We start from the raw sequence: 22,920 nt of genomic DNA, 5'->3' as shown, positions 1-22,920 counted from the left end.
AGTCCAGCCAAAACTGCCAGTCCCTCCCTCAACTGAAGCACAAGTAATCCAGGACCGACTTGGCCCATTTTATCGGCTCATCAGCCGAACTTAGCTTGCTTTCACTGACACAATGTGCACGAGACCCATGTCTGGCCATGCCTGTCCCACTCAGGGTGACTTATGAAAGTATACAAAAGGTGATTGATGGAATGCCTGAATTAATCTCAGCGATTGATAGCTACTCTGGCTGCATCCTAGTCTATTGTGTTTTTGCACAGCATGCCACCTCAGTTTGAACTTAGCTATATGCAAATCAGGCTTGACCCTACCCCATTGGGAAAAGTCCAGCCCAAATTGATCAGCATTTTATCTATCAATGGTTCTTTTTGCATTTCTGTGCCTTAGGCTAATGAACCTTCCGATCCCAGAAAATTGAACAAACTGGGCAAAGCAAGTCAACATTGCATATTTTGTGATTACAAGGGAGAATCAATGTTTCATCTATTATTTACTTTTAAAAGCACAACACACCTTATTGAAACCAGTGTTCTCAAATTTTAGTATTCATACCTGGAAGGGGGCCTGGGCATGCTGCTTAAGTACTAATGGACTGACTGACGTTGCCCTGTTTGGGGAAATATACAAAAAGTGTGTATGGCACCATGAACTCCCTTAATATCACTGCACAATAAAGGGTTAAATCTGTCCTGGTCTGATCTCTATGAATTGTGTCCTTTCTACACAAAACCTGCTCATACACCCTTTAGATTGAGATTTATCTATTTTATAATATTGTATTTTTATAATACTGTGAATTTTAAACGTTATTGTATCAATTTTTATTAAGTTCCACAATAAAGGTTTACACTTCCTCTGGAGCACCAACATACAAGTGCTACACTCTTACCGTCTGTTGCTCCTAATTGCTGACAATTTGTGATCTCACAATTTCAAAGAGGAGCTGCAATCAAACGACAAAGCACACAAGGCTTATGAATAGGAATAGGATTATGATATTTCTATAATAAAATCCAGATTCTGTATTTTAGATTTAATCAAACCTGTCGACTTCCCCGAGTTTACCCATCTTTAGTTTGAATTTGCCTTTAATAATATAAAGATTGGTGCCTCAAAATTACTACTCTCGGGAGTATAAGGTATGTCATTTGCAAATATATAGAATCCTATAGTCATTAATAATGTGTACTCTTGGTGTGTACCACAGTTCAGTCAGACATCACATAATTATTGAATCTAAGATGAAGAGATAAGCACAATTTGTGCTACAAAAATGTGTTTGTCCTCTCTAAAATGCACATCCTAGGAAGCCTGACGTTTCACATGTATTTGGAATCTTACATTTCTAATAGTTCTAGTCCTAAACCTGGGGTTTATGTTAATGCCTCTAAATGTGGTATAATTTATTATAAAGTGAATTAGCTCTGCATAGATTGATATATAGGGGAGTCTTGTAGTAATGTTTTTGAACAGAATTATTCTTTTTTTTCTTCTCATTTTAGATTTTGCACGTCGTGCTTGCAGGAGTGTCTCAAACCAAGAAAACCAGTTTGCGGAGTGTGCCGATCTGGCTTAACGCCGGGCACTAGAGCCCTAGAAGTGGAAAAGCTCATTGAATCAACAGAGACTACATGCAGAGGCTGTGATAAAAAAGTATGTCAACTACCACAAGCGACTGCCTGTTTTTCTGATTAATGCCTACTTTAAAGAAGTTTGAGGGCTGCTACTTTTAAGTGTCCATATATCAGTACTTAACTGTTATGTTCCCCATAACAATACTTAACTGTTATTTTTTTATATATATATATATATATATATATATATATATATATATATATATATATATTGATTTTGAAATAGCAGTTTAAGAGCTGTTGAGAATATTGTGTATGTAGACAAGGCCTCAATGATGGCTACTTCTTATAGGGATGCTTTATCATTTTTATAGTTGACAACTCCGAGTATACCTTGGAGTGTGTTGATTTAAGACTGCAAAAGTACAAGCAATTGAAAATAACTTGGTTTGACTCATTAGCTGAAAAAAAGTCAGCAAAAATGCAGGTTTAACTCAAGTAACTTAGGAAACGTTCTTCAAAATTGAACTTGAGGCAGAGATCTCTGCTTCATCTGCTGCACTGTAACCATCGGCATACCATAGAAAAGTAATTAAAGCAGAGTCTTTTTAGGTCAATTCCCACCCGACAACACATCCGACTTCTGGTGGATATTCTGAAAGCTTCCCTGGGAATGCATTCCACTCTTTGCTTACCACTGGTTGGTAATTCACGATTGTTTGCTTCCTATTTGCTGACTTTATTTGTTGTAGGCTATCCAGCTTGGTTTAGTCCACCCTGTGGAGCATGTTTACTCTTTTTTTCCGCGGGTATTTGCTTTCTGTAAAAAGTCCTATAAACTCTGCTATTATTTTGTCATATTTGCTGTGCATTCAAAGACACCGGTCAAATGTCAGGCTCTGCCTTCCAAGGGAGCTTACTGTTTACTTTTCTTTCTCTGACTTAAATGTGAGAGGATTTATCTTACAATTTGGGTTAGTGAGATTAAATGCTTTTTTCTAGCACACAACAAAATGTAAATGCCTGTAAATAAACTGTGCAAATATTTCAGAATATATCCGCATTAAGAAAGCACAAATGAAGCACATTTTTGTTAATCTGAAGTATAGTGGAAACAGATAAGTTAATATGATCAAATCAATACACTAGGTTTCCATTTCCACACATTATCATTTGTCCATGACCCTCCATTCCACTCTACGCTGCGGCACTCTACTCTGTAGCACTCCACTCTACACCACTAACGCTTAACCATGCTGAACTGTTGCCAAGTTCAACCTGGCTAAAACACATTGTCAAAACCAATAGCTCTTGCTTAGGCGAGACATAATGGCTTTGCCAATGCTTGTTGACCGGGCAGCGTGTTTGCAGGTGGTGTTTATTGCTCTCCTTCCACTTCATCATGAGATGTCCACACAGTGCAGTTAGCCATGACAGTCAGTATATCACAACTGGAGATTGAAATTTGCATCACCAGAGAAAAAACTGAGCAATTGATGAATGTAATTAGTTATGTTTTTTTGCACATTCACCCCAAGTGAGACCATACTCGCTGAGTTTACTGGCCTGATTCAATAAAGCAACTCCAGTAAAGGTCAGATCAGGTGATCTTTTTACAATGAAAATAAGTGGAAAGGAAATTCCAAGAGAGTAACTAGGATAGAGAATACTTACTGGCCCAAGGGGATTTTAGGTCCGGCCTGGCCAGCACATACGCTGTATTCTGGTATGGACTTGAAGCTCCGCCCATTTCCCGCCAATCTTTTCAATTGACTCCTGCTACTGTCCTTTCTAAATCGTTGCTTTTGATTCATGAATAGGCTTCGTAGTCCCTCCTTAGTACCGCCTTGGCTGCATTTTTAACCTCCCATGGGGACTGTACTTTTTACTTGTGTTGTTACACGGTCTGTTTTATCTAAAGTCTGTTAGCACTATTTTCTTTAATCTCTTTATTCTAGCTGCTGTTGCAGGCACGACAGGCACTCCCTCGGATTGTTCACTCCAAGCCATCGGTTTTGATGCAGATGCCCCAGGGAAGGATGCTCTGCAATCATTTGAGGGTATTGCCTGTACAGTCATAGCGTTATTGACTACAATTAACCCACATGGGTGGGCAAGACCCAAAATGGTTCAACTAGGCCACCTCCAGGTGCCTTTGGACGTCGAAGGCTGCCCTGAAACAGGTCCCAAGAGATGAGCCTTATGGTAGTCTGTAGGCAGACATTAGCTAAGCGTAAACATTCCTTGCAGGAATTAGCCTAGGACAAACTAATCCAGGCGAGTGAGAGTGGCAATGGCTCCCTTTTCTGGAGTAGTAAACAGGCCATGTTTTACAAGTGGGACAGGTCTAGCTATATGTTCCCCAACTGCTGAGCTACAATGGGTAGACCTGGGGTGTCCAATTTTGGGGAAGTGGCGGAGGGTGAGGCGTTGGTAGCTCCAGAGCTGTGGCAGTTTCTAGTAGTTTTACCCTGGATGAAGTAACCAAGGACATAGCTGTGCTAACACTGAATAAGGCCCCAGTCCTGATGGGATCTCCAGGGCTTGTTCCAGATGTGGATGATAAGTTATGGGGCCCTCTCTTGACTCGGGTTCTGAATGCTACAGTGCACCGTGGGGTGCCATCCTGGTGGTTGACCGCTTTGAACGTGCCCGTGTTTAAGAAAGGTGACAAAGATAACCCTCAAGCTATCGATTGATTGATGTGGTTGTGAAGGTCCTGGGGAGATACTCAACAGTCTTATGGCCTGGTCGGATGATAATGATATTGTGACGGACATCCGAAATGGCTTTAGGCCAGGGAGGTCTACATGTGACCAATGTCTGAATCTTTATTTAATTGTTAATAAATATACTGTAGCCCAGCCTGAATCCCTCCATTTGGCATTCATGGACCTCGCATCTGCATTCAACAGGGATAACCGTGCAAAACTGAGGGCCTTGCTGCTAGAGTTAGGGGTGGAGCCAAACATAGCTTTGTTGGTGGCCCTACATTCTGACGCTTCAGCCTCAGTGCGTTTTTTGCAGGGTGCTGCCCCTACTCTCTCTTTTTCAACTAAGGGGGGTGCATCCTTGCACCATTCTGGTTTACCCTAATATGTCAATGGGCTTGAGCAAGCCCTTCTCTTGGTTCAGGCTGATTGCCCTAGGGGAGAGGTCTCTCTCGGCATTGTTATATGCTGATGTTGCTGTCCTTATGGCCCCTACGGCTAGAGGGCAGCAGATCCTCCTAGAAAAATTTGTCACATTTATAATCGGCTTAGATTTAGCTGTTAATTTTACCAAATCTTATGATATGATAGTGAGGCCACGGCCACTAGTTCCAAGGCCTTCAAGGTGGGTCACCATATCCTGGGTAAAGTCTGAACCTTTCCCTAACTAGGGGTGCTATTCGATGATAAGAACAACTGGCAGCCTCTAATTGAGGGAAAAGAAGCTGAGCTTGTTAAAACCACTGGAGAAGTGGCTGTCTTTTCATGTAGGTTGGGTTCCTGGTGTCCCCAAGTCTGTATTAAGACTTACCACGTTAACTGTGTGTCCCAGATGCAGTGTGGCAGTGAGATGTGGAGATACCTGAAGACTGGTATAATCCAATCAGCCGAAAATCAATTCCTAAGGTGACTTGCCCAGGTACCGCAATGTACTCCGGCTTTTTTAGTTCATGCGGAACTCTGAATTGGGTGTTTAGCCGATTTAGTTGCTTTTAGTCAATACTCGATTCCCCATTTACTGTCTCCCCTAGAACTACAACGGATAAAAGTGTTGTTTTTGGAGTGGGCATCTCTAATCAGAGAAGAGGCTGAGTTGATGAAATCCTTGGTGAGGAGACACGTGCTCCTAAAGACGTCTCAGGCCATGGAGCATTACTTATCTAATAGGAGAGATAGTTTTCTTTTGGCCAGGTTTCGATTTAATCAGTTACATCATCTGGCCACACCATGTGGTTGGGTCTATCCTGGTCACAGGATGCCCTGCGGCTGCGGCTATAGGTCTCTGTAGGACACCCTGCATTTTGTTTTGTTCTATAACTATTACAGTTGACCCAGAAAGCAGCTTTTGACACCACTGTTATAGACTCTTAGTTGTATCCAAGTTCCCCCAGCTCATATGTATTTACAGATGCTCCCTATTGAACATGTTTTATTTTCTGTGGTTCGGTTTTTACGAGCTGTCCTGTCATATAGGTGTTCAAGACCTGATTGAGTATTGTTCGAATGTATTAGGTGTTCCTTTTTAATCTGTTTTCACTGTATCATGGTCTTTAACTTTATACTCAATATGTATGTATTTTATAGGGATGTTTTTTATTAAATCTTTATTTTGTTCTTATATGGTTGCTCTCGACAACCAAATAAATCTTTACAATTTTGTTTGCCCTGCTGGGCACCTTTTTGCAAGTCACATGCCTTCTGTTTGCAGGGCACTAAAAGTTAAACAAAACAAAATAGTACCTCAGTCAAGTCTGGAGCAGCGGGGAGACACTGGTTAAGTTGAATCCATCAGTCCTTGGTCACTGCTCCACAGAGAGGAATGAAAAGGATGTTAGGTCTGCCTTGACAAGAAGAGTGCCACGCAAGCCAACAAATGGTAAGCAGTGGGCGAGCTCCAAAACCTTTTATGTGTACAATAGTGCCTCGTAAGCGAGACTCATCCACTAGTGCATTCTCTCGCAGGCTTGACCCTAAAGAAAGAAAGGCATGCCAGTATGTCGTCCCTCTTCCATTGAAAGAATCCCACAACCATGACCTTGTTTCCAAATTGAGAAACACTGTTTTATTAGATCGGCTTGGAATAAACTATTGAAACCCCCAAAAAAGAAATTTTAAAGGCCAGAATGAAATCCACCATCATCCTCAGCAGCAGCTTACGAACGTGGGCGGGTGGGCAGGTAGAATTCACTTTGCCCAACCAGATACTTTACACTGGCTACTGCCACCAGGTAGGCTTCCATGGCATCCAGACACAATTTGGGTTTTCACAGATTATTAATCCCTTTGCTGCTAGCCCCCTCCACCATGCTAAGCTATTCTTGGTAGTTCACACTTAGGCACCCATAACTTTTTGTCAACATTAGGTATACATGCCTAATTTGCATCCTTTTCTTCCAACATCCTGAGGGTTCTAAGCGTAACCTGATGGGTACTGACAAATTAGCCAAAAAAAAAACGTTATTTTTTTTTTCTTTGGGAAAAATGGGGTAAAAGTGCTGCAGAAGAAAGCATCTGATTTTTTTTTTCCTGCAAATTGTATCAACAAAGGGTTTGCAGTGGTACTATTACCATCTTCCCAGTGTTCAGGAACAGGTAGACATTTGTTAGAAATGTTTTACTCAGTTTTGGCATTTTACTGGGCTTCCAGCCTTCCTCCAGGTTTCCCTATCTGACCGCCGAGCCCTGGACCAAAAAGGCAGATGACCCCCTTGCAAAACACGGTCGTTTTGTGATCAATAATTTTGATTCTTCCACAATACGTTTTGGGCCCTTCCCTGTCGCGGGTACTAATCCCACAAACACAAGTGAGGTAGCATTTTTATCAGGAGATGTGCGGGAACGCTGGATAGTAGGAAATTTGTGCCCGCCTTGTGATGCCACAGCTGTCCCACACAGAAATTTGAGGAAAACGTATTGTATTGTAATTTCATTTATATAATGCTTACTACCCCTGACTAGGCGCCAAAGCACTTTATCTGGGAGTAGCATGATACTCTGGAGGCCATAAAGGATTAGTGGTAAATTAGTATAGTGAAATATGAAAGTAATTTGAGTGGTGGATATGTCAGCCTGTTATTTGGATTGAGAAGAATAGTGGAGGGATAGAAGAGGGAAACTGTTTGCATTTATATAGTGCTTGCTACACCTAATGAGGTGTTGAAGCGCTTTTTTGGCGAGTAGCATGCTACCCTAGAGCCCCTAAAGGATTAGTTATGAATTAGTATAGGAAAATAAGAAATTAATTTGAGTGGTGGACATCTTAGTCTGTTATTTGGATTGAAAAAGAATAGTGGCAGGATAGAAGAGGAAACAGTCTTTTCTTTTTTTTTTTTTTGTTTTTGTTTTAGGAGTTCACAGCAATAGGAGAGGGTTTGGGATGAGTAAAGGGGAGTTGGAGGGAAGTGTGTGGAAAGGCTTGTTTGGGAGATTTGAATAGTAAAAGAGGTATGAGATGATGCAAGGAAGGGTTGAGGAGTGAAGAGTCTAGAAAGGGTTATTTTGTAATGTTGTTGTAATTTAAAGTAATGTTTGTTTTTTATTTGTTTGTAATTCATTGGTGAAGCAATTGTACCTAAATAGTTATGATAAAATATATTCTTATTTATGCAGTCAATTATATACATGTTCAAACATACAATAATGCAACTATAAGTAATGTGTACATTTTTTAAACTGAACTAACAAATATCTATATTTTATAAAAACATAATTATACACCTTTATACAAAGCAATACACATATATTGGTACATAGCTATAGTCCAAATAAATGCTTATCTGCAGAGGGATATGCTGTATGCTTGTTTGCGTATGGTGGTTATGTGGGGAAAAGCCAATTCTTGAGTAGTCTTCTGAAGATAAGATAGTTATCCGTGGATCTTATGTTCAGAGGTAAAGAGTTCCATAGTTTGGCTGCTTGAACAGAGAAGCATGTGCAAGCGCATTGAGCGGAGCGAGAATTCAAGTGTTCGAAATCCTCGTCAAACCAAGGGCTTCTTGCGCTGCGGTTTTCATTAAGTTCACGTGAATCACGTGACCAAACAAGCACGTGCATTCACGGCCGCACAGCACATCAAAGGGCTTCGCCCAGCGTGCGCTCTGCGGCTTCTCCTCCCCTAACACGCTTCTCCTCCCCTAACACCCCACACCCTCAAACATGTTAATGCCTTTGTGACAATCTGTACCAAGTCGCGTCACTCGGAATTCAACATCCCAAGGTACACACACACCCCAAGCCTCCCGTATCTCACCAGGTCTAACGCAAGCCATAAGCTATCCTCCCAAGTCGAACTCCCTGCATGCTGTGTACCGAACCGCTCTTTATTATTTTACTTCTTAAATGCAAGAGCTTGTTGTTCTGATTTCGTTCAGAAATAGCTAATTCTAATCGTCCAGTGCCTGCCAGTGGCAGAATTGGAAACACATTCCTCTACTGCCCCTCACCCGCGATCGGAGACACTGAAACGGGTGTTGAGGTTTTTTCTTACACCCCGTGGTTCGACAGTCTTGAAGCAGCAGCTGCAGCAGCTGTCGGGTTGTAACAGTCTTCAGTGACCATTCACTGCATTAACCCCTAGCCTGCTGTTTGTGTGCCACGCACCCCTTTCCCCTGCCCCCGCTGCTGCTGGTCTGCTTTAGCCTAAAGCCCCCTCCCCCTCCACACACCCAGCTTTTCGGTTCTCTGTAAATTCGTCCTGCTGTCTCTGCCTGTGCTGTAAACCCAGCCTTTTGCCTGCTGTGCAGCATCTGATCAAACATCCGAGGATGCTTTTCCACTTGAAAAAAAAGTCCGTGGAGGCGGTTCCACTATGCAGGTCTTGACTGCTAATCAAGGGGAATGGTTTAATTAGACCTCAAAGGCATCCTTGGTGCCATTTCTTCAGTTTCAGTGTGTGCACTATACAAATGCCCTCTCGCTTTCCTGTTACCCTGTGGCACACCAACCGGAGTACATCTTAGTCAGTGAGGTTGTGTGCTGTACACGGTTCTGCAGTTGGAGAATTAAATATTTTAAGTAAGGCATGCTGGTTGTGCCAGTGCCAGTCGGGGGCGCAAGGCGCCCTTCGCAGCCCACCCCCAAGTTCAGACTGGGCCTCACGCTTGTGTGGGGGGAGGGGTCTTTCCTGCGCCACCTTTGCTGTGTGCTGAGCTGCTGGCAGCTGCATGGCGAGTGGAGAGAATTTATCAGGACACCTAACAACGTGGCGAGGTCCGTGATATTTTTCGCTAGGCAAGGCTTTTTTTTGTAGCGTTCACTTAATAGGGATGGGCGGGGCTGAAATGTCTGCGTGCAGTGGCAGTGCTTATCTGAGAAACCTGACCTATCGCGAGCTGTCTGTGTTCAACCCCTCCACAGAAATGTCCCTGCAGGAGCCGGGCCAGTGTGTCCCCTCTTCATTCGGAGATCTCGAAATTCTCTGTAAATTCCTTCATATGCAGCACGAGATTTGCATTTAAAATGCTCCCTGGGGAGTATTTGCATTCCTGTCTTATTAACGTGCTCAGCGACTTAATGATTGGGTCTCTATTGCATCCCTCCTCGCCGCACTGGTACATGGCCCACGGCCCCTCTTGTGGACCAGAATCTCAGAAGATAGTTGTATTTTAGGAGGCAGTATCGAGAAGGCGGGAAACGTCAGGAATACATACATACAATCGCACTGCCCATTCCTTTGTTTTTTTGAGCAGCACTTAACTTGCCCTTTCTGGGAGCAGTGCGATAGAGTGTTACAATGTCTTTTAAAAGACAGACCTGGATTTGGGGATTTTTTGAGCTACTTCTTATGAACAATGAAAAGCTGTGATTAATATGTTTTTCTTACAAGCTTTTCAACCCGCTGCTGGGCGGATTCTTATTCAGGGTGCCTTGTAGGACTGGTTTGAGCTGCAAGTTGGACATGACACCCCAAGTTTTAGTCTTTCTCAGAAACATCAGCGTGTAATGTGCACATTTGTGGGCCCTCTGAAACAGCACCGTTTTTTATTTACTTTTCCAGGCTTTTTACACAAGTGACTGTATGCTGTGTGAGAACGCCAGATGTACCTGCCCCTGATTATTTGTACCAGCTCGAACCCAAGGAGAATGCGTTTTAGCAACCTAGGAATAACGGGAGATAAAATAACAAGCATTTGCAATGCAATAGGTCTCGCATTTACGCGAGTGTAAGCTATTGGCATTGTAAATGACAAAACAAAAAAATAAAATGTCATTTAGAAAACCAATAGCTCAAACTTTCCTACTGCGAGACCTATTGGCAACGCCAGTGCTTGTTGTCTTGTGCAGTGGGATTTTGAGGCAATGTGCCACTCTAGAGCTGCTGTTCCTTTGTTGAATGTATTTAGTGATTTTATTCCTGATGAATAGTGTTCCTGTTCCATGTATCGCTTTGTGGGTGATATAAAGCAACTTGAATCTGAATCTTCTGTCAACTGGTAACCAATGCAGGGCTTTCACGGTAGGGAAGAGGTGGGCTTGTGGCTTTATAGGTAAGAGTAGTCTGGCAAACGAGTTCTAAATCTGTTGTAGTCTTTTCATAGTTGTTAAAGGTGATCTGTGGTTGAGGCTACTGGCGTAATCAAGTTTGAACAGAACAAGAGATGGTAGCCTGGACCTTGTGTGGAAATCCCAGTTTGGGGAAGATGCGTTGCAGAGTTTTTATAGTAACAAAGCTTGATCTTGCTAGTTTCTCCACTTGGGCTTTGATGATAGCTTGGAGTCTGTGGGCATTCCAAGGTTTCTTACTTCCTTTGATACTTTAGGCGATGTTCCCAGATTATCAGGCCAGGCGGCGAGTGGATCATAATTTTTCCAATCGCCACACGAGTCTTTATGTTTTGGAAACAATCAATTTGAGATGGCTCCATTTATCCATTGATCCACGGCTCTGAGCCAACTGAAAATTGGTGAGTTTCCAATTTCTTTGGAGAGCATTCCAGTTGAAGGAGTATTTGCATGTCATCTGCATAGTTATAGCACGTGAGGTAAAATTGATTAATCAGTGATGGTAATGACTTAATGTAGACGTTTAAAAGCATGGTTGAACTGATAGAGCCTTGAGAGACCCTTGCTTTTGTGAAGTTCGGTTTGGAAGAGAGCGGCCTCGGTATGGATGATGACATTAGGTCTGTTGTGAAGGTAGGATGTGATCCAGCCTTTAGCAGTCCCCTCTATGCCGGCTTCGTAGAGTCTTTGTATCAGAGTGTCATAGCCAACCTTGTCAAAGGCAGCCGAGAGGTCAAAGAGAAGTAGTGCAGCAACCCTGTACTTGAGGTCATCCCAGATGGCAACAAAGATCTGCCTTGTCTTGAACAGAATCCCATTTTGAAGTCTGCAAGTATGTCATTATCTTCAATGAATTGTGACATCTGGGCAAATGCTGCTCTTTCTATCAGTTCGCCCAGGAAAGGTCCATTTGTAATCTGTCTGCAGTTGTTGGGGTTCAGCGGGTCCAGGTTGGCTTTCTTCAGTAATGTGCGTATGTATTAATTTTTGAGTTCTTCTGGAAATATTCTGGTAGGTAAGGAATTGTTGATGATTCTTCTTACTGGTGTAGCAGCAGAGGTTGTTTGAAGAATTGTCTGGAAGGTTTGTGGTGGACAAGGGTCAGAAGGGCTCCTGGCAGGCCTGCTTGCTTTAACCAGGTCCATAAATTAATTCGGGGAAATTTGTTGAAAGGAATAGAGGCTGGGTTAGAGTATTCTTGGATTGTTTCGAAAAATGGTTGCTACTTGTGCTTTTCTTAACTCTCCACTACTGCCCCGCTACCCTGCCCCCGCTCCGGCCGACTTCCAGAGCGCCTTAAGGCTTCTTTTCAAAGAGCCCTGGACAGGTCCATTGTGAACCAGTGTCTGCAGCGAGCCGAGCGCTTCCAGTAACAACACCTGCTCCAAGCTGCAGGGGATCGGCCTCATCCCAACCAGGTAGCTCAGGAGGTGGGGCGCCTGCTGCAGAGATCTGTGTTTACCATGGAGGCCTGGAGGGAGGGGCTGGGAGGGCATTGGCCAGCATACCTAATAGCCTCCATTCCGACTCCCACCTGGTATAAATTCGTATTGTTTCATTAAAAACGCCTCTTATCTAAGCACTGAGCACCAATGCAATTTGTGGTGTTCGCCGGATATAAGAATATTATTTCAAACTATAGGATTTGATTTCAGACCAGGAGCGCAGACCACTGAAATCTCCTCATTTTCAAGGCACCCTTTCTCTCATAAACTTTCCTTTCTTGCAAAGTGAGTGCTACAGCTAAACAAAGAGGCCTCGAACAGAATAAAAGTTATGTTTTTATTGTACACTTACCTAATTGTTATTTATTATTAAAAGTGCTTGCTGTTCTATTTTGTGCATATTTTCATATTTGCACACACACAGTTCGGCTAGGAGTCCATAAATTGTGCAATAGTAATATCTAACATTCACAGCACTTAGAAGCAGAAGAGGCACACAAAGCGCTATATAAAACAAGTGAAGTTGTTATTGCTATTTTCATTATTAGAAATCATTGCCAGCACAACAAATATGCAGCTCTGCCCTTTTAGGACACGTTCGTTCAACTAATTACTTTTGTTTAACTTTACTTTTTATATCAATAACCACAAGATCTCTAGTTCTTGTTTTGTAGAGCTCAAACATGTCATGGCCACTTCAGGGGATTTTGAATTACAGTGATGTGAATGGATATACATTCTAATTTAAAGTCTCATGAATGAAAACAGAAACTTCTTGAATCAGATCTTTGGTGTGAGGTCAAGTTAGGTGTCCAATTCAGAGCTTTTGGATTGAGACATAGCAAAGTATATGGGCCCTAAACTAGCTATTGATTGCCCGATATGCCACAGGCATGTAGTTCAACTTTGCTGTTTTCCTAAAATATGTTTTTTATGGGACAAGGTTATTAACCTTGTGCCCAAACCCCAGCCTGTAGTACCAAACCCAGCAAATAATAGTCGAAAAGGAATCCCGGGTCAAAACCAGCAAGTAAACAAAATCTCTCTACCTCTACCCCTACCTCTACCTCTCTCTCTCTCTCTCTCTCTCTATCCCTCTCTCTCTACCTCTCTCTATACCCCCTCTACCTCTCTCTCTATCTTTCTTACTCTACCTCTCTCTCTACCTCTACCTCTCTACCTCTCTCTCTACCTCTACTTCTCTACCTCTCTGCACCTCTCTATTTCTACCTCTCTCTACCTCTCTACACCTCTCTACCTCTCTCTCTCTCTACCTCTCTACACCTCTCTATCTCTACCTCTACCTCTCTCTCTACCTCTACCTCTCTACCTCTTCTCTACCTCTACCTCTACTTCTCTACCTCTCTGCACCTACCTCTCTCTACCACTCTACCTTTACCTCTCTCTCTACCTCTCGACCTCTCTCTCGACCTCTCTCTCGACCTCTCTCTCGACCTCTCTCTCGACCTCTCTCTACCTCTCTCTCTACCTCTCTTTCTAAACCCTCTCTACCTCCCTACCTATCTCTACCTCTCTCTCGACCTCCCTACCTATCTCAACCTCTCTCTGCCTCTTTCTCTACATCTCTCTCCACTTCTCTCTCTATCTCTACCTCTCTGTACCTCTACTTCTCTCTTCTCTACCTCTCTCTACCCCTCAACCCCTTTCTCTCTGCCTCTCTATACCTCTTTCTCTCTCTCTCTACCTCGCTCTCTCTCTACCTCTCTCTCTATCTCTCTACACCTCTCTCTCTCTACCTCTCTCTCAACAGCTCAAACTTTATTAATGGGAGACCTATTGCATTGCAAATGCCTGTTCTTTGTTATAAATAGGAGTCTAACGTGTCTGCTTTGGCATGTAATCATTTGCCATTTTGTCTGTGAAATCTTAAGTAACGGGATGAGCTACTTCTAGGCAAATTAGTTTACGAAATTCAATGAGAATTTTATAGAATTATTTTTTTGCACATTTAGGATTTTGAATTCTGTCTGAATAGTAATTTGAATTCTGTCTGAATAGTACCTTTTCTTAGCTTTCTTGATAGCTGATTTGTATAATCTGTTAATTTTCTGTAGGTGAAGTTTGTCTTTATTGGTCTTTGAGACGGGCACCTTGCAACTTTCTAATTTGTTGTTTTATCTAATGTATATCCGTATTTCTCCAAGGTACCTGTATTGTTTTGTTCTGTTGTATTGTTTTTAGTGGTATTTGGGTATCAAAAGCTTCCTGTAGCCACTCATAGTTTTTGAACAGAGTTTATTGTGTCTAGATCAGTACTGGATCTTAATTGTTTTTTCTATGTATTCCAAATTTAGTTGGTTCCATGGTGGACAGGTGGATGCATGCAAGTTACGTTACGTTAAACGTTACGTTAAAATTATTTGTACCGCGCACTTTCACCAATGGTTTCTTGGCGCTCTTGACAAGTACAGTGATCCAGGGTGAGGGGGTTACTCGTATGCAGACTGGAATAGCAGGGTTTTTAGTAGTCTGCGAAAGCAGTCGTAACTGGGACATAGACGGAGTGAGGATGGCAGGGAGTTCCAAGTGGAGGGGGCCAGAACAGAGAAACTCTGACCACCGTGCTTTTTGCGTTTGAATTTGGGGACCACGAGGAGGTTAAGAGATGCTGAGCGGAGAGCTCTGTGGGGGATGTAGCGTGTCAAGACAGATGAGATGAAGGCAGGGGCTGCATCAGAAAGGGCCTTGAAAACTGAGCATCCCAGCTTGAAAGTGCAGCGCTTGGAGACAGGGAGCCAATGAAGACTACATAGAAGGGGGTAAAATGCTGATGTTTGGGCTGGCGGAAAATCAGGCGGGCAGCCTGGTTCTGCACCAGCTGCAGCCGGTGGAGGTGGCATGCAGGAATCCCCACATACAGCATGTTGGCGTAGTCGAGCCTGGAGGTAACGAGAGCGATGATGACTTGAATCAGGGCATCTCTGGTGAGAAACCTGCTGATCTTGCGAATCCGCCTAAGATGGAAAAAACAGGATGAGGTGACTGAGTTAATTTGTGGTCTCATCGAGAGGTCTTCAGAGATAATCACCCCCAGGCTCTTCACTGTGTTCACTGGAGTGGGTGCCGTCCCTAGGGATGCTGGCCAGAAGGTGGTATTCCACGGATTGGTGGGGCCCCCCACAAGTACTAGCTCAGTTTTTGTGGGGTTCAGTTTTAGTTGGCTGTGATACATCCACTCTGCGATGGTCAGCATGATGGACTGAAAATTGAGACGGGAGGAAGGAGAGGAGTCAATGGGAAAAATTAACTGAAGATCGTCCGCGTAGTTGAAAATTGTGACCGGAGAGTTGCGGAGGGAAGCTAATAGGGGTTGCAGATACAAATTAAATAAAAGGGGGGATAGTGCAGAGCCCTGTGGAACACCGCAGGTGAGGGAAGTGTAAGGTGCAGAAAAGGTGGACAGGTGAACTGCTTGTGAACGCTGGTCAAGAAATGATCTGAGCCAGTCAAGGGCTACCCCCTGGTTGCCGGCATTGTGGACACGGTCGATCAGGATGGCATGATCGACCGTGTCAAATGCTGCAGAGAGGTCTAAAAGGACAAGGGCCTGAGAGATGTTTTTGTCGGCACCTTTCCTGAGGGCGTCCATGACTGCTACAATGACCGCCTCGGTGGAATGGAGGGGTCTAAATCCAGCTTGTTGGGGGTCCAGGAAGGAGGATTTCTCTATAAAGGAACTCAGGCAGCGGGTGACATAAGTCTCCAAGATCTTTCCTAAGTAGGGGAGGAGGTAGATGGGTCGATAATTACTTAGGATTGTAGGGTCCGCGTTGGATTTTTTTAAGATGGGTAAAACGGCTGCTTGTTTGAAAGAGCGAGGGACCTCTCCAGTGGCAAGAGAGTTGTTAAGCAATGCCAGTGGGGGGTCCGGGCAGGCTAGGAAGGCCTCCCTCAAGATCTGAGGGGGGCAGCAGTCGTTAGGAGAACCTGAGCTAACTTTGAGAAGAAGAGAGGAGAATTCTTGAAGGGAAATTGGAGGAAACTCCGTCAAGATGCTGGAGTTCCTAGGGGGAAGGGGAGGAGGAAGGGGGGATGAAGGGGTCGGGATATTGTTTTTTATGGTTATGATTTTATCGATAAAGTAGGAGTTTAAGGAGTCGCACAGGGATTGGGTTGGCTGGGGTTGGAGGGTGACCCTATCAGGCAGGGAAAGCTCGTTGACAATTGAGAAGATCTCCTTGGTTTTGTTGTTAGAGTCCATTATTTTTTGGGAAAAGTAGGCCGTTTTAGCTGTCAGGATTGATTTTTTGTAAGACTTTAGAGTCAGCATAAATGATTTTGAGCTGCGGGTCGTAGTTGCGCCTCCAACGGCGTTCAGCTTGCCGCAAAGCAAGTTTGTCAGCTTTAAGTTGGTCCGTGAACCACCGTTGAGCGTCGTGAGGGCGCTTAGCTTTGATTGTTTTAAAAGGGGCAACTTTATTGCTTGCAAGAAGTAGCCATTCATCAAGATGGTCAACCTGATCCACTAGCGAGGTCGATGGCGTGGGTGCAGTGGAGGCCAGTATGGCATGAAAGTCAGCCAGATTTGCCCTTTTCCAATTGCGAGCTGAGAGATTCTTAACGAGGGGGGGAGGGCATGAGGTGTGAAGATGAAGATGAAAGGAGATGATGCAATGATCGGACCAAGAGCAGGGGAGGACAGCGGGGGGAGAGATGTCGAGATTGGACGTCCAGACTTGGTCGAGGATGTGGCCATTGTGGTGGGTAGGGGAGTGGACGTGCTGGGAAAAATTCATACTAGTTAAGAGGTCGGTAAATTCCGTGGAGGATTGGCTTTCGTGGGCATCAGAAGGCCAATAATTGAAGTCTCCGATAATAAAGATATTGGCATGATTAATCGCAAGTTGAGAGATGGAATCGCTGAAGAGTTGGGGGAAGAGCGGCATATATTCAGGGGGCCTGTAGACGATGACACAAATAAAAGACAACTTGGCGGAGGAAAATTTAAGAGCTAAGCATTCAGTTTTAGGAATAGATGTCACGGTGACCTCCGAGAATTTATGTTCAGAGCGGATGATAGCCGCCACCTCGCCGCCCGTCTTCCCAGCGGGCCGGTTGGCTTGCATAATGTAGTATCCCGTAGGGATTGCTGCAAGGATGTCAGGGGTTGAATCCTCAGTGATCCATGTTTCAGCTAGGAGAAGGATATCGATGGTACTCTGATGTAACAGTTGAAATATCTCAAGCTGGTGGCGAATGAGGGAACGGGTATTAAGATAGTGAATAAGTAGGGAGGCGGAAGTCGGAGACAGTGAAGAGGTAAGGGCCTGGGAGGGGTCGTGAAGGGATTCAAGTGCAGGGATATCAGACGGAACAAGAATACCACATTCCTGAGCCGCTCTGGCAGTGCGGGCAGGAATAGGCCCTGAGGATTTGAGTCTCAGGAGGTCGGTGGAGGTGTATGAATAAAAATGGGCATTACGACAGGGCCCTGGGCCTGGTCGGCCGCGGACGGGCGCAGACGGGCTTGACTTTTGCGCGACTTCGGCGCAAAGTCGGCGCTCCCGCTGCGCTCGTCCGCTGCGCTCGTCCGCTGCGCTTCCTCCATGCCGCCATTAAATACTAAGGGTGAGGGAGCACTAGACCGCTAACCTGCGAAGATTACGTGCAGGGCGGAAGTGGTGTCACGAGCAGGAAGTGATGCTCCTCAAGCTGACCCTCCGGACAAACGGCACAGAGCCGGGGCGGAACGGGGCCACGAGCGAATGGAAATGCAGGTAAGAGGATCTTAGGGGTGTTGCAAAGACAATGTGCAAAATCACAATTTAAAATGCTTTTTCAAGCGTGCTATTAAAATCAGCAGCAAAATAGAAATTTACATAAGCATCCACAACAACACACAACCGCAGCCTAGATCGCCGCGTTTGTCAATGGGGCGGGAGCTGGAAGCGGGAACTATATACTCGGCAGGCTCGGCAGCACTAGACCGCTAACCTGCGAAGATTACGTCCAGGGCGGAAGTGGTGTCACGAGCAGGAAGTGGTGCTCCTCAAGCTGACCCTCCGCACAAACGGCACAGAGCCGGTTTTAGGTGCATTGTTTTGTTTTGTTTTATGTTGGAAAGCAAGCAAATGGTGGTTTGACCATGTGACTGGAGTCATTGTTTGAATGTTAACTAGTTCTGAAATAGCGAAAATTACATCTTGGATGTGTCCAGCGCTGTGCGTGGGTTTGTGGAAGATCTGATGCAGGTTCAGTGTGTCTAGGCCAGTGATATTTGTTTGTTTTTAGATGGGGTATATTGGGTTTGTCAACCCAAATGTTTAGGTCACCTCGAATGCATAGGTTGGAATGTAGTGCTGTGAGGTTAGAAACTGTCTAGAATTGTGTCTGGGAATGGTTAATTGCTAGGTGGAGGTCCGTAAAGGAGCAGGAAGTTACAGGAGGAAGATGGTGTAGGACTGCATTTGGTGAAAAAGGCCTCACAACCTTGTATGGAGACCTCGTCCTCTTTAGTGATATGTAATGTTGGCCTGGACACAGCAGCTAGGCCTCCTCCTCTTTTGCCTATACACTTTTGCTTGATAGTTTGATAGCCTAGAGGAGCTGCTTCATGCAGGGTTGGAGCCATATCCTCTCCCAACCATGATTCAGTAATGAAGAGTTTTTCCGCGTGCGTTTCAGTGAGAAGATCGTAGATGTGATGTTTGTTTTTTGAGTGATTAAGCATTTATTAGTAGGCAGTTTTGATAATGTGACTTTGTTTTGTAGAATAATTAGTAGTATTTTGTGGGCTTGCAGCAGGTGTGTCCTTAGTGTTGGTATTCGCTGTATGAGGATAGCAATTGTGTAGCTGTTCTGTATTGTGTTCCTCATCAAGCAGGCTAAGAAGGCATTTTGATGGGTAGGTGGTGGAGACGGTGGTTGAGAGTGAGTTAGTGAGCTGTGTTGTTTTTGTAGTGTAACCTTGTTGTGCAGTAGACATTGAGAAGGGAAGTTGTGAGGAGTGGTGTGTTGCTTATTTTGTTTCTGTCTGTTTAGGGTGGAAGGTCTATGAGTTAGGGGTGGGGGTGCAGCATATTGGTCATGCAGTAAGGTTCTAAATTGTCCAATGGGTGAGAGGAGGTATATGTGTTAGGTGTGGGGGAAGACAGCATGTTTGTTCATAGTGTGTATCATTTGGGTGTTCTGGAAGGTGAGTGTATGCTTGTAGTTTGTGATGGAATATATTATGAGGGGTTGTGCGTGAGAGATGCTGGTGTGTGGGTTAGGTTTAGTTTTTGAGGCGTATGAAAGGAGGTGCTGATGTATTCGTTTTCAGTGAAGGATTTGTATGTAGAGTATTGATTGTTAGTGGAAGTAGTAAGGTAAAGGTGGTGGTGATGTGTTTGTGAGTAGAATGTATATTGTGTGTAAGAGGGGATGAACTAAGTTGAGTGTTTGTGTTACATCAGATCGCTGCCAGCAGTCTACTAAAACGTTGTATACATGAAATTAAATGCACAATATATTGTACAAAATAGAAATGCTTCTTATTTGGAGAACTTTTAACCATATAGATAAAGGGCATTTTTCAATATGAGAGAAGCAAGCACTTTGAACTTGACTCGTCACAAATAGTTATGTAATAAATGTGCTACCTAAATTCTGTGCCTGGACTGGAGGCAAAGATTACGTTGTACGTTCTATGCTTTATTAAACAGCACCCCTATAAAACCATAACAGACTTCATTACCCAGAAGCCTTTTGGGAAAAAGTTAATAGTTCAACATGAAGTAAATATCCAATCAACTGTCCGGGGCTCCTTAATAGTCCTCCAACTTTGTTGCTGCTTCCTCTTTCTTCGCTGATCCAGCAGAGATAAGTGCCTATGGCCTTCCCTTACTGTTTATTCTTTAATGTGAATGTGAATTTTTTAATGATATTGTGTTCTGCTTATGCTATTCTCTTTCAGCGTGGCCACTGGAACGCTTGTCGCTCTCAGTGCATGTAAGCGCCTTGACGTCTGGGGGCTTGCGATGAGGTCCTCTGACCTCTAGAGAGCACTGCACGTCGGCTGGGCTTCCCGAGTCTCATACTCCTGTTGCTGGCGCAACCTGCTCACTCTGAGATCTCTCCAATTTCAGCATGGCTGGCCGGGTACTGCGAGTGTTTCTTAGCCTCCTTACTTGGAGCCTTGACATCCCGTGTGAGGTCCATACTCATTTGTGCACTTACCTTGGTGAATTGGCCATTTTTTTCTAGTGATCTAGTGATGAGGGCACTGACCCAGGCATAAATGTTTTACCCCTTGAAACACGTATGTTCTGCCAGTTTGGCCTGTTATCAGCCCTCTGGGCTATCAATACTTTGATTGGGAACCCCCACCTACTAATATTCCCTCTATCACAGCCTGTTAACACCAGCTTGTTCTATTGAATACATTAGGCAGTCCCGTTAAGATTTCTCAGCATGGGTGATGTTGAAGAGACGTATACCTAGGAGGATTGTATTACTTACCTTCCCATTGATTAGCATTTCTTTGAAGTCCTGGATGCCTCTATATTGTATGCGGTCATGGAGGCGGTGGCTCCCCTGGAGCAGAAACCTTAGCAGTATGCATGACTATCTTTCCCTAGAGCTCATGCTCCAACTACCTCTGGGGATGCCTAACCAACCTGCGCAGCTTCCTAAATGAGGGAACCTACCTCATTTGTCGATACAGATGGGTTTGATAGGCTAAACTAAAGAGAGCCTTTTTTGACCAGTCTCCACCCTTGGATACCGCTTTCATTATGCCTGGGTCTCCAGGGCACCAAACTCCTAGGGCTGATCCCCCTGCCTCACCTACCCCACCTACGCCAGATCCTGACTCTTTCTCGGGCTCAGAGCAGGAACCCAACATGGGGTCCCTTCCCTGGCACCCCTCCCCCCAACAAGCCAGAGATTAAATGCTCATGAATGTAGCCCCACCTCCCCTCAAAAAGGGTCCTCTGACATGTAAGACCCTGAACAGCTTCTGCACTTCGGTGTTAGCACTCTCTGGAGGGTTTGGTGGTTTTTAATTGTTCTTAAGTAAGCTTTGTGATTTGATTTACCCTCGCTCGCACTGCCTTGGAACTACTTGAATTTGAATGCCACTCGGGTTTTATTTTATATACAGCTTGAAATTGGCTGTTTTAATTCGAAACTTTGGTTTTAAACACTGGGAAATCATTTTGGGGCGCTTTCTGTGTGCCTGCATTATTTACTCATTGCTCATTGGGTCCCTAAAATCCACCTTGACCATAGAGAGGATTGCTCCTCCTCTCGGTCATAGAGTGAACAGGTTAGCAGTCTAACTGCACGTGCTCACCCATTTATGGCGGCTGCAACGCAGACGCGCAGCAGACGTGCGGAGCGGGTGCTCTGCTGGCGCACCAAAGGCAAGCCCGTCTGTGCCCGTCCGCGCTTAGCCAGGACCAGGAGCCAGGAACCCTGCTCAATTTCCTCCACACCCTAATTCGCTAAGGTATAATACTGACTAACTTTACCAGCTCAGGCCTGTCCTATCCCTGCAATGCGCACATATGATTGAGCTGGACAGCCTCCTCAAAAGTGGAGGGGTCTGGCAGTATTGTGGTTTCACGTTGGATAGAACCTTACCCCACACTGATAACATGCAAGACACACAGGGAAAGATAACACACTGGAAAATGGGGATCATAAATTGCAGGTCCCTCCCAGGGCATAAACTAGAGGTGGGGATGCTTCTAGAAAAAGAAGCACTCAACATACTATTCATCTCAGAAACCTGGCTGAATCAGAGCTCCACTCCTGACATTATCATGACCTCCCCATGCATACACCATTAGCAGGACATGGTTGGAAAACTAGGTGGAGGAGTGGCCATTACTTACTTGCTTTATTATGCCTCTGACATTAACCAACTGCAACGCTATGCAGTTTAGAATTACACTCGCCCCCACTTCCGCTTTCCCTGGAACTCTCCTTTACAGACCCCCGTCCGCACACAGCATTTTTAGACACCTTTCTGGATCTCCTTGCTAGTTTTATCATAGAAAAAGGAGCTTTTATAGCACTTGGTGATTTTAATATTCACCTCAATGATCCTGATAACGCAGTTGCCAACAGACTCCACTCGAATCTTGAAGACCTGCAACTCCTTCAGTTAGTGAACTGCGCCACTCATGAAAAAGGGCATATCCTAGACCCACTCTCTTCTAAGGACCTTTAGATTCGGGTGCTTAGTCAGGTCCCAGTCCCTCGGTCTGATCATAGTAATATCCCCTTCCTTTACACTAAAGAATCCAGTCAGACACGACCGATTGGGTACATGAAGCCAGGCAGGAAGTGGCCCTGGGCCTCTCCAGAAAAACTGATCAAGAGCTAAAGTCTAATACGCCATTCCTAAGAGATGATCCTAATGAGGCCCACGTACGTTGGTCGGACTGGATCAATTACTCAGTGGAAAAATGCTTTTGAAAACCTATTATGAAAACAAAATTCAATATATGGAGAGCTGCCTGGTTTAACAGCCATTTAATCACCCATAAGAAGAAATGTAAGAGACTAGAAAGGAATTGGAGGAAGTCCAATGCCCCTGATTTTAAGACGATGTACAAAAGCGCCATCTGATAGTATCACAATGATATCAAGGAAGCTCAGACAAAACACTAGGAAGAGCTGATCAGTATGGCCTCCAACTCCCCCAAAGAGCCTTTTATAATTGTGAAGTCCCTTACCACA

The 22,920-nt window shown here is 44.4% G+C and overlaps 1 protein-coding gene across 1 annotated transcript in view; it reads left to right on the top strand.

The window, feature by feature from the left end:
- Positions 1–22,920, top strand: part of RNF114 (ring finger protein 114) — a 96,664-nt gene that overhangs the window by 10,613 nt on the left and 63,131 nt on the right. Inside the window, exon 2 of the mRNA XM_086932471.1 lies at positions 1,503–1,653. Coding sequence (XP_086788597.1) covers positions 1,503–1,653 — 151 coding nt within the window. The remainder of the gene's footprint in view (positions 1–1,502; positions 1,654–22,920) is intronic.

The sequence above is a fragment of the Lissotriton vulgaris genome, chromosome 7 (genome assembly GCF_964263255.1).
Source record: "Lissotriton vulgaris chromosome 7, aLisVul1.2, whole genome shotgun sequence".
Lineage (NCBI taxonomy): Eukaryota > Metazoa > Chordata > Amphibia > Caudata > Salamandridae > Lissotriton > Lissotriton vulgaris.
The sequence above is the reverse complement of the archived record's forward strand: the minus strand, read 5'-3'. Positions and strand labels throughout refer to the sequence as shown.